At 37.7% G+C, this 14,509-nt stretch overlaps 1 protein-coding gene across 16 annotated transcripts in view; it reads right to left on the bottom strand.

Moving 5' to 3' along the window:
• Positions 1–1,577: 1,577 nt before the first annotated feature.
• Positions 1,578–14,509, bottom strand: part of PRPF40A (pre-mRNA processing factor 40 homolog A) — a 58,074-nt gene continuing 45,142 nt past the window's right edge. For 8 of the 16 annotated variants that reach the window (XM_023756117.1, XM_014458005.2, XM_023756112.1 and 5 more), the window contains 10 exons: positions 8,044–8,158; positions 7,773–7,876; positions 7,570–7,686; positions 7,114–7,251; positions 6,682–6,777; positions 5,342–5,428; positions 5,160–5,256; positions 5,013–5,074; positions 4,231–4,365; positions 1,578–2,614 (listed from right to left, as the gene is read on the bottom strand). In XM_023756117.1, coding sequence (XP_023611885.1) covers positions 2,522–2,614; positions 4,231–4,365; positions 5,013–5,074; positions 5,160–5,256; positions 5,342–5,428; positions 6,682–6,777; positions 7,114–7,251; positions 7,570–7,686; positions 7,773–7,876; positions 8,044–8,158 — 1,044 coding nt within the window. In that variant the 3' untranslated portion in view covers positions 1,578–2,521. Of the gene's footprint in view, positions 2,615–3,194; positions 3,231–4,230; positions 4,366–5,012; positions 5,075–5,159; positions 5,257–5,341; positions 5,429–6,681; positions 6,778–7,113; positions 7,252–7,569; positions 7,687–7,772; positions 7,877–8,043; positions 8,159–14,509 lie in introns of all 16 variants that reach the window. The other 8 variants (XM_023756113.1, XM_014458004.2, XM_023756118.1 and 5 more) reach the window with 5 other exon arrangements.

Raw genomic sequence — 14,509 nt, 5'->3', positions numbered from 1 at the left:
AATGCTTTCCTGCTTGAACACATTTGTTCAAACCCTACTCAAACTGTTTCAACATCAAGTCTAATTGCAAGACATTTCAGCTTTTACAACCTCTATCTTTATTCTAACTGGTTAAAAACATTCACAGAACTCTAGCTTTAACAAAATCTTCCCATCATCTGTGCTTTCAGACTGGACAATATCTTTCTAGCAACTAAATCTCTTTTGATGGGATAATCAAAGGGTAGTAGACAAGGATTTTACTCACTTTAATAGCATCTTTTTAACGAGGATGTTGTATTTAGAGATGTAATTTGTTCACTAGTTTTGTTTTTAGGTTAAATAATTTTCATGGGTGAACTATAGGGAAACGTGAATTTGTATTGTCTTATAGGGATTTGAGGTTGTGACAGACAGAAGTGCAGAAATTTATTTTGAGGACATGCTAAAACACATCAATAGCTTTTTATTTAAATAGAAAAATCAAAACTTTAAAGTTGTACTTAAAAATCATTCATAGAATTAAAACATTTTACAGATTCTAAATTCTCTTGTGAAACATCACTAGTATTTCTGCCAATATCATATGCTTATATTAAAGATCCTACCACTTCCTGTCAAGTGTTAGACATGATGTCAAGTGTTAGGCATGATTGGCAATATTAACTATCATTAAAATGGGACCTCTGAAAATTAAGTCTAGGTGAATCCCTGATTAATAAGTAAGTTATGTTTTGGTTCTAATATGCAAAAGGAGACTCAAGCAAGCAACTTGGTTACTTCCCATTTTCTAAAAATAATGGTCCTCATTTTCTACAAAGTCATGTCATATTTCACAGCAGAAAAATGTCTTGGCAGGGAGAAGTTTAGAAACAACACCTTCTTCCCCTTATTTTTGAAGCATTCAACAGTGAACAGATTTAACTAAAATAGGGAGCAGAGATGGGAGTCATCCTGATTAGTCCCATTTTTCAAATTCACTAGGATGATGAAGAAAAAAAATAAAATGAACCTTTTGTTCTTTTAAATCCCAACATGAAATAGGATCGACTGGCCCTAATACCAAAGACTATATGCTAAAATTTACTATTAAAAAAAAAAAATAAAAATCCTGCACTGAAGAAATATAGTATAAATTACATTACCAACCCTGGAAAGTTAGCAGGTATTCTAACTTTTAAAATATATATTTTTATTGATTTCAGAGAGGGAGAGACAGAAACATCAATGATGAGAATCATTGATCGGCTGCCTCCTGCATGCCCCCCACTGGGGAACGAGCCCAAAACCCAGGCATATGCCCTTGACTGGAATCGAACCCAGGACCCTTCAGTCCGCAGGCCAACACTCAATCCACTGAGCCAAACCAGCCAGGCAAAGTATTCTAACTTTAAACCACTGCCTCTCTAAAGTATCCCATAGCAATTTGTAGATCAAAAACAAATATAGGGGCCTCAAATGCACTGATTCTAATTTAAAAAGAAAGTGACTTAGCTGTGTGGGCAAGAGGAAGCAAAAATTTCAGGGATTTAGTTTATCTTTAAATTATCATACAATTTTTTTTAGAGCTGAACAGTTTACATAGAAATAAATACTAGTACACGCTAGAAGAGAAGGTTTAATAATTGATAAAAATGTACAAAAATATTCAAATCAGAAATGCTTTAGAATGTGTATCATGAAGTCAATACTTCTCAGTGAGTAGGGAAGGTAAAAGACTTCCTCAATGAAAAAAGCAAGAGAAAGGTCCGATAAAAAAAAAAAAAAAAGACAACTGTTAAAATGTTTAAGTCAACATTGATTTTTGTTTTAGACAAGGATATTGCATCTATCACTTAAAGTTGGTGGCACATTCTTTAGTAGGTCCTTAAGGCAATATATTTAAACTAATTTACAATTTGATTTAATGTTAATTTTTAAAACATCACCTCAAAATAATGCCCTCACAATAGCCTTTTTTAAATGTATTCAGATGTTGCATAAAAAATAATGGTGGCTTTATTATAGCAGTGCTCACTAGCACCACTATAGTTAAGGGTCTACCAGGTTTCCATTAAGAACACCTATTTGTGGGTTCACCATAAAAGATCAGATTAGTTTCAACCAGTTGGGTAGTACACAAAAAAGCAATTTTATCAGTTGCTGGTGCTTTTTTTGTACGACTAAGTATCAAAAAAGTTTCCTATCTTCAAAATTCAACTTCCATAAAGAAAATGCTATCACCTCAATGACTTAGACTTCAGAAGAAAGTAGAGACATCTGCAGTTATTGGTAAATTGCCACCTTTAATCCACCCTGCAGTGCCCTATGAAAGGGTCACAGGAAAACAGTTATGACCGTATGAAAATATGATTCTTAATACAGAATCAAAAGTTATTTTCAATTTCCTCTGCTTTTATAAAGTCCACAATAACAATACTTAAATGCACTTTTTTTTTCTGTGATATAATTAAAACCCAGTGTTATTTCAACTGAACTTAAAATAGAGTCCCTGGTCTGAATTAGACTTTAAATCATACTGTAAACATATATTTGGTATAATTTATTGATCATCATCCAGTTGCTCCAAAAGGGTCCTTCTGCGCTTTTCCAATTCTCCTTCACTCAGTTCACTGCCAGAAGTATCCCAATTACCCTGAAAAGACATTGAATACAATTATATTTCATGGTAGTACTCAAAAGGTAAGGTTAAGTAGTAATGAACTTTTGAAAAAGGAATTCAAAATGAATTCTCTTTCACAGAAACAGATACATCACATAGTTTAAAGACTTACTACCTCTTTCCCAAGAGCCTATCAATGGGTTGCTAACTAAGCATATATATGCCTTGGTTATATTAGGAGAGGTCCTTAACTTAGAACGAGATTTTTACATGTTGTTTTTACTTAATATATAAGTAATATATAAATAATATTAATATACAACATTAATATACAAGTCGGGAACAATGGTACATACATTTCTTTTCCTTCCTCTTACATAACTGATTATGAGACCATCCCATTTCCATTTAATGGAAGTCAGGGATTCATTTCCTAGGCACTATATTCCTTGCTAACTTTGCACATTCTAAGTTGCCCTAAGAGTGTTTTATATTACAAAAAAATATGCTTCACGCAAACATTCATGAGCAGCACAAGACTTAAGCTGAAGAAAATATTCAAAAAATAATAATGCATTTGTGAGAAATAATCTTTGAAAAGTGGATAGTTCACCTGTCTTCTTTCCCTTCAGCGATTTCGTTTAACCTACTGAAGGTTAAGGAAGAATAAATTGTTAAAAGCTGCTAATAGGTCTAGAGGAAACATTCATTTTTCACCAAGGATGTGCATCAGATTCACCAGTGCAGCTTTTTAAAAAGCAAAGCAAAAAAAACCCTCCACCCTATATAGCAAATTAATCAGAATATCCAGAGGGAGAGCCAGGCTTGTCTACAAAGCTGAAACTCTCCACTGGTAAATCTGAAGCATTACCCTTGCTAAGCCCCTAGAATTTGTGGGAGGAATGGAAAGGATGAGAAGGTTTGTGTTATTGTGCTGTCATTCATATGTGCGCACACACATGCATGGGAAAATAAGGATTCATTTGATATTAAAATATCAATTTTGGCTTGTAGTCCTTTCCTATCCATTTGCCTTCACACCTCTTTCTCAATGATTTCCAAAGGTTACTGGAATGCTACCTTTTGAAACCAGATTTACAAACGATGACAACTGAATATTTGGAGGAAGAACACTTAATTTGTGTCTCTTTATATTCCTTAAAAAATCAGGTATAAAATGTCCAGTGGCACTTCTTAGAATGCAAAGAGCAGAAGACCATATCCTCCTTTATTTTTTTACTTAAGTTCTCTTTTATTATTATTTTAAATCCTCACCCAAGAATATGCTAAGAAAAACAGATCAGGTGTCTTCTAAATGTGCCCTGGGGATCGAATCCAGAACCCAGATTGTGCCCAGATCAGGATTCAAACCAGCAACCTTTAGGTGCACAGGACAACACTCAACCAACCGAGTCACTCTGGCCGGGCTTTATCTTCCTTTCTCAGTGAGTTAACAGAGCATTACATAGCCTTTATTTATTTATTTTTTTTAAGGAATGTAAAACTTATGACCACATACACTAGAAAACTATTCTTGTGTGAAAGTTAACTGAACTTTCATTGTTTTCTTTAAACGCCCTTATAGTTTAACCATTGTCTCCATTTCTGCATTTTGAAAATACAGGTATGAAATAATTCTAAGTACTTACAGAAGAATCCTTTCCAGTCTTTTTCTTAGGTGATTTGTGTTTTGATTCTGATCTTTGTCTAGTTCTGTCTTTTTCACTTTCCCGGTCTTTTTCTTTCTTATCCTTCTCTCGCTCAGCATCTGACTCTGGAGAGTCCTGTGTAAAAATCCACGTGTAACAGAGTATGTGTGCCCAGAGTGGTGAAATTTAAGTTGTTAAGCTCAAGGATTAAAGATAAGGATGAAGGCATACCTGATTGGAGTATATATTATGAAAATGTGTGCAGATTTTACATTTTACACAAACCCAATACAACATTACTTATTTAGTTATGTAAGATGCTGTGATTAGCTCAATCACATATTAGGTTGATAGCTTGCCTAAACAAGCAGTCCTTCATTAGATATGCACAAATTCAAGTGAGCAGCATGAAAACAATCTCATTCAACAGGTCTCTGGTAACACCCAGGCCCTAATATTTTTAAAAAGCCTCCTAGGTTTACCTAAGATTAAATGGTTCTCAACAACAGCTGTAATACGTACACAGACCACAAAGACATGTCCTTCTCTAAGATTACTTTAAAAAATCAGATTGGGAATCTTAACATTGGTGTGTATGTTTTATTTTTCTTCAAAGCTCACCAAAAGATCTTAATGGAAGATGAAGATCAACTTTAAAACTCTTGAACTTAGGTGCCCACCTAAACTGTGTTGGTCTGCACAGGACTATACAGAAAAAGGCTCTACTGCCACTGAGGAAATTAAGGGTAAAAGCCTAATGTAAAAATGAAAAGCTTGCTTACAGATTTATGTCTCCTCTTCTTGCTTTTCTTCTTATGTTTTTTAGACTTCTTGTAACTTCTCTCTAAGCAACATGTAAAGGAAAAGGTGTCAGGATTTGACCACATCCAAGTGTCAATGATTTTAATCAAGTTAAAAGATATGCCTACCAGACTCTGCACTAGAAGAATGTTCTGAAGCAGAACGAGACTCTGATCGCTGTCTTTTTTTCTTTGTATGGCTGTCGTCGTCATCTGAATCTGACCCCTACACAATACAAATAATTTTATTCATAATGATGCTAAACAAATGTTTCAATACACTTATGATGCCATCTAATAAACTTCCTTACCGATCGAGAGCGGGAACGTTTCCTGTGGTGTTTTTTAGATTTTTTAGAATGTTTTTTGTTCTTTGAATGATGATGTTGACATTCATGCTACAGGGGTAAAAGAGAAATATTCAAAAGTTTACATTTACTTTGGACAGTACATCATAAAGAATTTTTAAAAGCTATTCGTTATAATTTGAATTATAATTAACCATCATGTAGATATCTAAACACAATAGTGTTAAAAAATATTAATAGTTTTTGTAGGAATCGTAGTGTATGGGTTAGTAGGGATAACTGTACACTCCAGAAAGGTATAATTTTCAGAACAGTTACACTACTTTGTTAAGACAATTAAATATACATTTGAAAATCTTGCTTAAATGTTGATTCTGATGCAGGATTTCTACTAATGGGGTCTGAGGTTCTGCATTTCACAAAAGCTCCCAGGTTAATAGAGATAATGCTAGTCTGAAACACACTATGAGTAGAAAAGATCTAGAGGCAGCTGGGAAACAACCGAGTACATGTGGGTATGTTAACAGAGCTAACTCTTGTCAACATTGATAGACATCAAGAACATTAAATACAATGAACCAGTCAACGTAAGTGACTTGCTATGTCTGAGGACTATACAACATTATAATGAATATGTGTCAGCTTTTAGCTTGTTGTAAAGTATCAGTCTGTCTCTATAACTGGCAGCATAGCATGTCTGTTAAAAGTATTGACTCTGAAGTCAAACAGCCTGTGTTGGAATCCCTGCAAATTACTTTATTTCTCCTTGCCTCATTTTAATCCTCACACTATGAAACTATAGGTGAGTAAATTAATATATTTAGTATTTGTCTAACAATTAGAACAGCAATGGCCCATATAGGCATCAAATTATTATTTAATAATTGGTCAATTTAGCATATTTACTACATACAAGTACCTATCTGAAATACCCTTATTCAGCTAACAGAGTAATTTTATCAATACCCATTCTAACAAAACTTTTATCACTATATTTAAAACCTCTCCCTGAGTTTTTAAGACATCTAATAATATAGTATAATATTTGAAATATATGCTTGGATCTTATAAAACAGATAGAAAATAGTTTTTAAGTTTTCTTTGGGTTTACTAGTCAATTGATATGGCTGCTAAATTTTTGAAACACTGTAAAAATATGAAACAAATAGTCTCCACAAACAAATCTTTACATTCCCATGCAAGCTATTTGTTTCACTTAAAAGCTACATTTGCATAACAATGGTATAATTTAAGAAACATACTTCTCATTCTGAATTCCTTAACTTTTATTTATAATTTTATATAGTTTGTATTTCAGCCAGTTATGAAAATATTAAAATTACCTCAAGCACATGCATAAAATCTTTAAATATTCGTTTTCTTTCAGACTCTAGAGTTATGTCCTCAAATGCCGGCTCTTTTACAAATCTCTCCCGGATCTGAAAAATTTGCATATACAAATATATTAATACCAAGAAAATAATACCAATATGACTAAAAGGAAACAATAGAAGTGAAAACTGTGACAGCCCAGTCCCCTCCAAGTCTATTAAATTTTTTCCTTTACTCTAAAATCTATACCATTTTAACCAAATATTCCTAACTGTAGTCACAGCTGACTTTATCCTTTTAACCTAGCCTCAATATATGTAATATATTCTACAAATAACTTCAGCTTATTTTTGTGGCTACAAAATGAAAGGAACTAAAAAGGTATTCTTATCTTCAATTGTAAAGGAAACAGTTCATTAGGAAAAATTTACAAATATACATACATCTTCCCAGACAGCATCCAATTCTATAGGGGGAGCAGCTTGTTTCAACATACTCTTAAATGCAGATTCTTTTCGTTTCATCTTTCGAGCCTCCTCTTTTTCTCTTTCACGTTCACGGGCTTCTGCCTTTTCTAGTAACTTTTAGAAAATCATTTAATCAGTTACCATGGTACAATAATTTTTGTTAATTGAAATAACCCATTATTCTTAACTTAAGTATTCTCCCATCATTTATAAGGCAAGGTGCAATTTATAATACCGGTAATTTGAGCAAAGAAAAATTAACATCAGCTCATCACCTAAACACATTATTTTCTTTTACCTTACCCTGAAAGGCTAACTACTTTATGAAACCCTACTCATATTCTATTCTAGGAGCCTACAACTGAAGTACTTTTCCCCTAAATACATTAAAAACTGTACTATTAAACTTGTTTATAAAAGACTGTAACTTACACTATTAAAAGCCAATTTAATATTTCCGGCATCTAATGTGGTTGATCTTTTAGTTGAACTGATTATTGCCACAAAATCTTCAAAAGTAGTATTTACTTCAACTACAAATCCTTTATCCTAAAAAACAGAAATCTTGTTAATAAAATGTATAAAAGGAACAGAGAATAATTTTTTATACCAGTCTATATAAGTATACTATTTACCTTTAGAATATCTTTTATTATCTTCTTTTCATCATGATAACGTGCTTTAAGATCCTCAACATAAAACTTGAAAAGGTCAAGTGCAGTTGATCCTAATGAAAAAACTAAAGAAGTCAAAAGCTAGCTCTAACCAAAGAGCTGCAATTATTATTATTTTTTTTTATAAAACAAAATAAAATGCCCCCTCCCTCATTTTCCAACACAACCCACCTTCCCCTCTGGCCCATTCTAACTACTATCAAAACCAAGTTAGGAAAGAAAAGAATCTCACCAGGCTGACCAAGCATGTTAGTGAATCTAATGTCAGAACTAATTGTTGGATACAATTCCATCCAAGATGACATAGAATGTAGTTGTCCGTGTTCATGCAATTCATCTAAAAATATCTGGGGGAAAATTTTTTAGACCATTAACAACAACAAAAACCCCCATTCTATTGAAATCATCTCCAAAGACATTAGAAAAATAATATATAACATGAACACACATGTTAAAAACACATCAATACTTAAACTCTTTGACCAATGTTTAGGTGCAAAGAATACTTGGCTCCTTGATGAAAGTAGCAGCATTTAGGCAAAAGTATTTTGTACTTCTGAGAAAAGGATCTCTGAAAAGCTACATTATCTTTCTAGGCTTCACTTTACTGTCCTGTAAGATGGAACATCATTTCCAGTTAAAAAAATATGTAATATAAAGATAAAAGTTAACTCAATATATTAGATATTATCTATTTCAAATGATGGTGCTAAAGTATATGTATGCATGTTTCCTATAAAATAATACTTTTTGTTTTAAGACATAGTGACTGATATATTCTGGGTGTTTTTTTTTTGTTTTGTTTTGTTTTAATTTTCTTAGCAAATGTGGACTTAGGAGGAGGACATATAATTTTACCAAAGTAATACAGAGTATTTTTGGGAACTAGGACTCAAAACCTATTTCCTTCTATGTTACTACCTTAATTCTAAATCTTTATATGTTCATCCCAATTTCTCTTCTTTCTCCTTTTATACTACTTGCTGACTTTCAAGGCAACATATTAGGACTTCAACAATTTCCACATTTCCTGCTTCCCTAAATCTCTAGGGGGTTTAATCCTATAAATAAATGTTCCTAAAGAACGATGACCCAAAATTCTGCTCCTAAAATTCCAAACATAGTGTTCAATATAGCAGCCACTAGTCAAATGTAGCTTCGAAGTTCATGAAATGTGGCTGAACTGAGTTGTGCAATCAGTGTATAATATACAATGACTTTGAAGACTCAGTTCCAAAAGAATATAACAAAATTATAATATTGGGTGAAATAAAAGCTTACTAAAATAATTAAAAAATAAAATTTAAAATCACATGTAATATACAAATTTTTATTGGACAGCATTGTCCTGAATAACACCAGAGAGCTATAACTCCACTTCTCTTCATAGGAGAATAAGCATGTCCATACAGTCTTATATTTCCAACATTCGTTTCTCAAACTTAGTATCTATCCTTTTTACCTATCCTTTCTTCAATATAAATGGAATCCTTATCTTAACCCAACCCTCTTGTGTGATCACTAAGTTCCTCACTTGCTCCCTCTTTTGCATTCCTAAGATAGCTCGAAACCACCTTCAACGATGCTCTCTAGAATCTTAGAATCTGCTTCACTCCATCATACCTGCTTTGTTAGTATTACTGTTTCACTTCCAGATTGCTAAGATCTGATGGTCATAGAATTTTGATATTGAATCCATTTCAATAGTGAATCCCTAACCTGAGTGAAAATTACAATCACCTGAGAATTAAAAAAAAAAAAGGATTAAAAGCCAGATATTTGTAATTTTACTTCTTAAAGATCACTCGATGACTCTGATTTGAATTCAGGTTTAAAAACTATTAGGCTAAAAGTGTATGGCTCTATTCCTTTTATTTACTAACCCTGTCTTGGATGGTAGGCAGGAGCTTGGTCTTTACATTATAGAAAGCAAGTGCATTAAAGATGGCTGAGTCTGATACTTCTTCCCTTAGAAGGGAGGTTCCCAACATAGGCACTCACTGCCTCAGAGCCAGGTGAATATTTCCCCTTATCTCCTTCCTTCTTTTTGTCTTCTTATATATTGCTCATAATAAAACTATTCATATATATGCTTGAATTCCATACTTTCTAAGATTTTGTTTGAGAAATACCTCTATCATTCAATTCTTTCTTCATTCTCTCTTGACTGATTTCTCTTGCTCAAAGCCATTCTCTTAACCCTGAGCTTACTAAAACTCACCATATCATCAAAATATCTGCAAGAATGGTCCAATTTTGCCTCATTTACCTTTAAGGTATTTGGAAACCCTTTAACTTTCCCTACCATGCTGACAGTCACTAAACACCTTAAATTGTACACCTAATGGTATTCTTTCAGTTTTATTTCATACCAGGTCCCTCAGCCTGGCCTGCGGATCGGGCCGAAACCGGCTCTCCGACACCCGCCAAGGGGTCCCGGATTGCGAGAGGGCGCAGGTCAGGCTGAGGGACCCCACTGGTGCACGATCGGGGCCGGGGAGGGACTCGCAGGTTGGCCAGCCAGGGAGGGACCACGGGAGGGCTCCAGGGCGTGTCTGGCCTATCTCGCTCAGTCCCAATTGGCAGGACCCCAGCAGCAAGCTAACCTACCAGTCAGAGCGTCTCCACCCTGGTGGTCAATGCACGTCATAGTGACTGGTCGACTGTTTGCCCCTTGGTGGTCAGTGAACGTCATAGCGAGTTACCTTTGCACAGTGGTCGGCAAACTGAGGCCCCCTGAGTGTGGCTCTTCCACAAAATACCACATGCAGGTGCGCATGTACAGTGCGATTGAAACTTCATGGCCACACTCAAGGGGCCAAAGAGGCGCGTGTGGCTCGCGAGCTGCAGTTTGCCAACCACTGCCTTAGCATATCATTAGCATATTATCATTTGATTGGTTGAACGGCTGACTGGACACTTAGCATATTAGGCTTTTATTATATAGGATTCTTAACATTTGCTACTTTTGGTGGGTTCCTTTACTCCAGCGGTTCCTCAAAGAATCAGTTAAAAGACTGGTAAAAACCACAGATTGTTGAGCCCCACCCCCAGAATTTGATTCAATAGGTGTGGTGTGGAGTTTGAGAATCTGCATTTCTGTAATGTCCCAGGTGACTGATGCTTTCATCTGAGTACCAAGCTTTGAGGACCACTGCTCTATCTTAAAAACTTCACCTTAGCTTCTGAGATACTACACATTCCCCTGGTTCTCTTTAAAGCTCCTGATTATTCCTTTTCATTCTTGATATAAATTCAAATACCAGTTTTATGACTTATAAAAGGCAGAGATTCCTTGTCATAAATGTCACAAATATTTATTATTACCTGACTGGCCAATGAGTACTCAGTAAAATGACAGCCATCATTATAATCATTATTATTGAAAACTAGAGGCCCGATGCACGAATTCGTGCACAGGTGGGGTCCCTCTGGGTGGCCTGCAGGGATTGGGCCGAAACCCACAGACCAATGCAGCCTGCATGTGCCTGCCGTGGGCTTGCGCCCAATCAGTCCCGATCGGGAGAGGCTTGTGCTGCTGCAGCAGTGGTCGCCAGCCATGAGCCCTGTGTCTGGCACCCTCCCAAGGGGAGTGGCCTGTGGGATCAGACTGAAACCGGCTCTCCGACATCCCCCAAGGGGTCCCAGATTGCGAGAGGGCACAGGCCAGGCCGAGGGACCCCACTGGTGCACGACTGGGCTGGGGAGGGACCAGAAGAGGGCTCCAGGGTGTGTCCAGCCCATCTCACTCAGTGCCCAGCAGCAAGCTAACCTACTGGACTGTGAATCTTCCCCCTGGTGGTAGTGCATGTCATAGCGAGCAGTTGAGCAGCCTTAGCATATCATTAGCATATTATGCTTTGATTGGTTGTTCTGCCATTTGGTCTATTTGCATATTACCCTTTTATTATATAGGATGTTCTTTCCATTCATGATTTTTTTAAATGTCAACTTTCTAATTTATTTTACTAATGTTCTAAATATACCTTTTAACAGGTAATGTAATGACAGAAAAATTACTGAGCTGAATATCTGAAGCAAAAACAACATGCTAACAACCAGTTATAACAATAGTAATCAGAACCCATGCCAGATACATACCAATCTGTTTAAAGCCATATTTTAGGCTTAGCTAGAAGACCCATGTGGCCGTTACATTAGGATTTCTCCTGCACATTCTCCAGTCCCAGTACTGACACTATATATTCTATTATATTTTCTGTAACCCAGATTTCCTTATTTTTATTATACTACAGGCCTGGTGCATGAAATTTGTGCACGGGTAGGGTTCCTAGGTCTGGCCGGTGATTAGGGCCAATCTGTGGGGTGACTGGCAGGGCGATCAGGGGGCCCTCCAGCTGGCACCTGCCTTGGACGGCCTGGGGCCTGCAGGCAGCTCCCACATTGAGCGTCTGCCCCCTGGTGGTCAGTGCGAATCAAAGTAACTGGTCATTCCACCAGTTGGGTTATTTGCACATTAGGCTTTTATATATTGTACTAGAGGCCCAGTGCCACGAATTCATGCACAGGAGGCTTGTGTGTTCTTGCCTGGCCCGGCCCCAATTGGGGTGGATTGGGCCAGGCTGTCAGGAGGAAAGAGACGGATGGAAGTTGGCCCCATCAGGGCTGGGCTGGATGGGGGAGTGAGGGGGGGGGGCCCCGCAGGCGGTTGGCCGGAGGGCCCTGACCCCAGTTGGGGTGGGGGGGCCAATTAGGGGATGGGGCCGGCCATGGGGAGGGGCTGTGGGCTGACCAGCCCCGCCCAAGATTGGGGTGGGGGAGGCCAATCGGGGGCCAGCACTTGGGGGGAGTGGCCATGGTTGGTTGGCCGGCCAGTCCTGCCCCTGATCAGAGTGGGAAGGCCAATCTGGAGTGAGGCTGGGTGGGGGTAGGGGCCGCAGGCGGTTGGCTGGTTGGCCCTGCCCTGTTTGGGGTGGGAGGCCAATCTGGTGTGGGGCTGGGCGGGGGGAGAGGCTGCAGAAGGTTGGACGCCCGGCCCCACCCCCTATTGGGGAGGGCAATCAGGGGCAGAGCCTGCCAGGAGAGGGTCCACAGGGGAGTTGGCCAGCTGCCCCACACTCAATCGGGGTGGGAGAGGCCAATCAGGGGCAGAGCTGGCTGGGGTGAGGGGCCCTGGTAGGTTGGCCGCTGGCCCCAGTCCCCGATCGTGGGTGTCATAGCAACTAGTCGTTCCGGTCGCTGGCTTTTTATATATATAGATTATTATTTTATCATACAGGTCTCCTTAAACTATTGCAAAACCTTCATAAGAGCCATGAAAACTCAATCAATGGTTGCAGAAAAGTATTAACTGACTTTCTAAAAATCTGTCTACCCCTTCTTCCTGGGCACATGGCTGATTATTTAAAATCTAGGTTTTATAGCCTCCTTTGTAACTAATTTCGGCCAAGTGACTAAATTCTCAGCAAATGAATATTAAGGAGAACTTATACATTACTAGATTTAAAAGGAACTGCCCCCTTAACTTACTCAGTTAAGTTTTATCAGGAGGTGGAAGAGGGGGCGGGAAAGGAGAGCAGAACAGTGAGGAAAGAAAGAGACAAAGTGTGTCCTAGATTCTCATTCAGAGCAGCTGAGTTCAGATTCAGCAGCTCCATGGACCTGAGGGAGGACTGAACCCAATACTGAGATTATGTTTTCTTATCTGACTGATAATTCTCTGGAAAACATGATTTGGGGGGGTGGGCAGAGGTGCTGTTAAGTGTAATTTTGTCTTACAGTAGCTGTCTAAAGTACTTTTTACAATTCTATATAATAAAAGCCCAGCGACCGTACAGCAGAACTACAGAACAACCAGCGGGAGCACCGCTCAGAGGGCAGGTCCACAGCCGCTTGGCTGACCGGGATGAACACCTGCTCCCGCAGTAGGCCGATCCCCACAGGCGACGCCCGGCACCAGTGCACAAATCCTGTGCACTGGGCCTCTAGTATGTTTAATAATCAGTACTTTAAAAAGCAGTGGTATTGCTATAAAGTGGATATTGAAGTTCTAGAGCCTGGGATGTGAAGTTGAGGTTGTATTGCACTGTTTACCACCTATAAGTAAAATCTAATCTGGGAAACCTAGGAAGGCTTGTAGACACCCTGCCAGAGTGGCCAGGGCCACCACCAGAAAGACACAGAGAGACCCACAGGGGCTGGGATAGCCTACGTTTCCATTTCTAATAGGATACAGTATTTTTTTAAATAAGGAGCCATACTTTTGGAAAAAAGTTTGAGATATGAATGTGATTTCTAATTGTATCAGACATTAATATTTTAAAGCTGTAACGAAGTTTAATATTTCCTCTTTTTTGTTTTTCATTTATTTTAACTGTTCTTTTATCTATTAAATTGTTGTATGTGGATGGGGAAGTTTTGTTTGTCTTGTTAACATTTGTTTCCCTAACAAGAAAATTATATATTAAACAAACAGCTAAAAACAAACAAACCCACAAGAACAAAAGGACTACCCTTTCAACTTAGATGTGATCATGGGAACAAGGTTAAAGCAATTTCAAAGTATGGGCCATGCTTTACTACCACCTAAAAACTTATTAGAAATGCAAATTCTCAGAACCCACCCAGAATTACCAAATCAAACTCTGATGGTAAGGCTCAATAATCTGTGTTTTTAAAAATCCTCTAAATGATCCCCTGGGAAACCACTAACAAGATACAGAAACCCATCAAGAGTA

Source organism: Myotis lucifugus, unplaced genomic scaffold (assembly GCF_000147115.1).
Source record: "Myotis lucifugus unplaced genomic scaffold, Myoluc2.0 scaffold_89, whole genome shotgun sequence".
NCBI classification, from domain to species: domain Eukaryota; kingdom Metazoa; phylum Chordata; class Mammalia; order Chiroptera; family Vespertilionidae; genus Myotis; species Myotis lucifugus.
The sequence above is the reverse complement of the archived record's forward strand: the minus strand, read 5'-3'. Positions and strand labels throughout refer to the sequence as shown.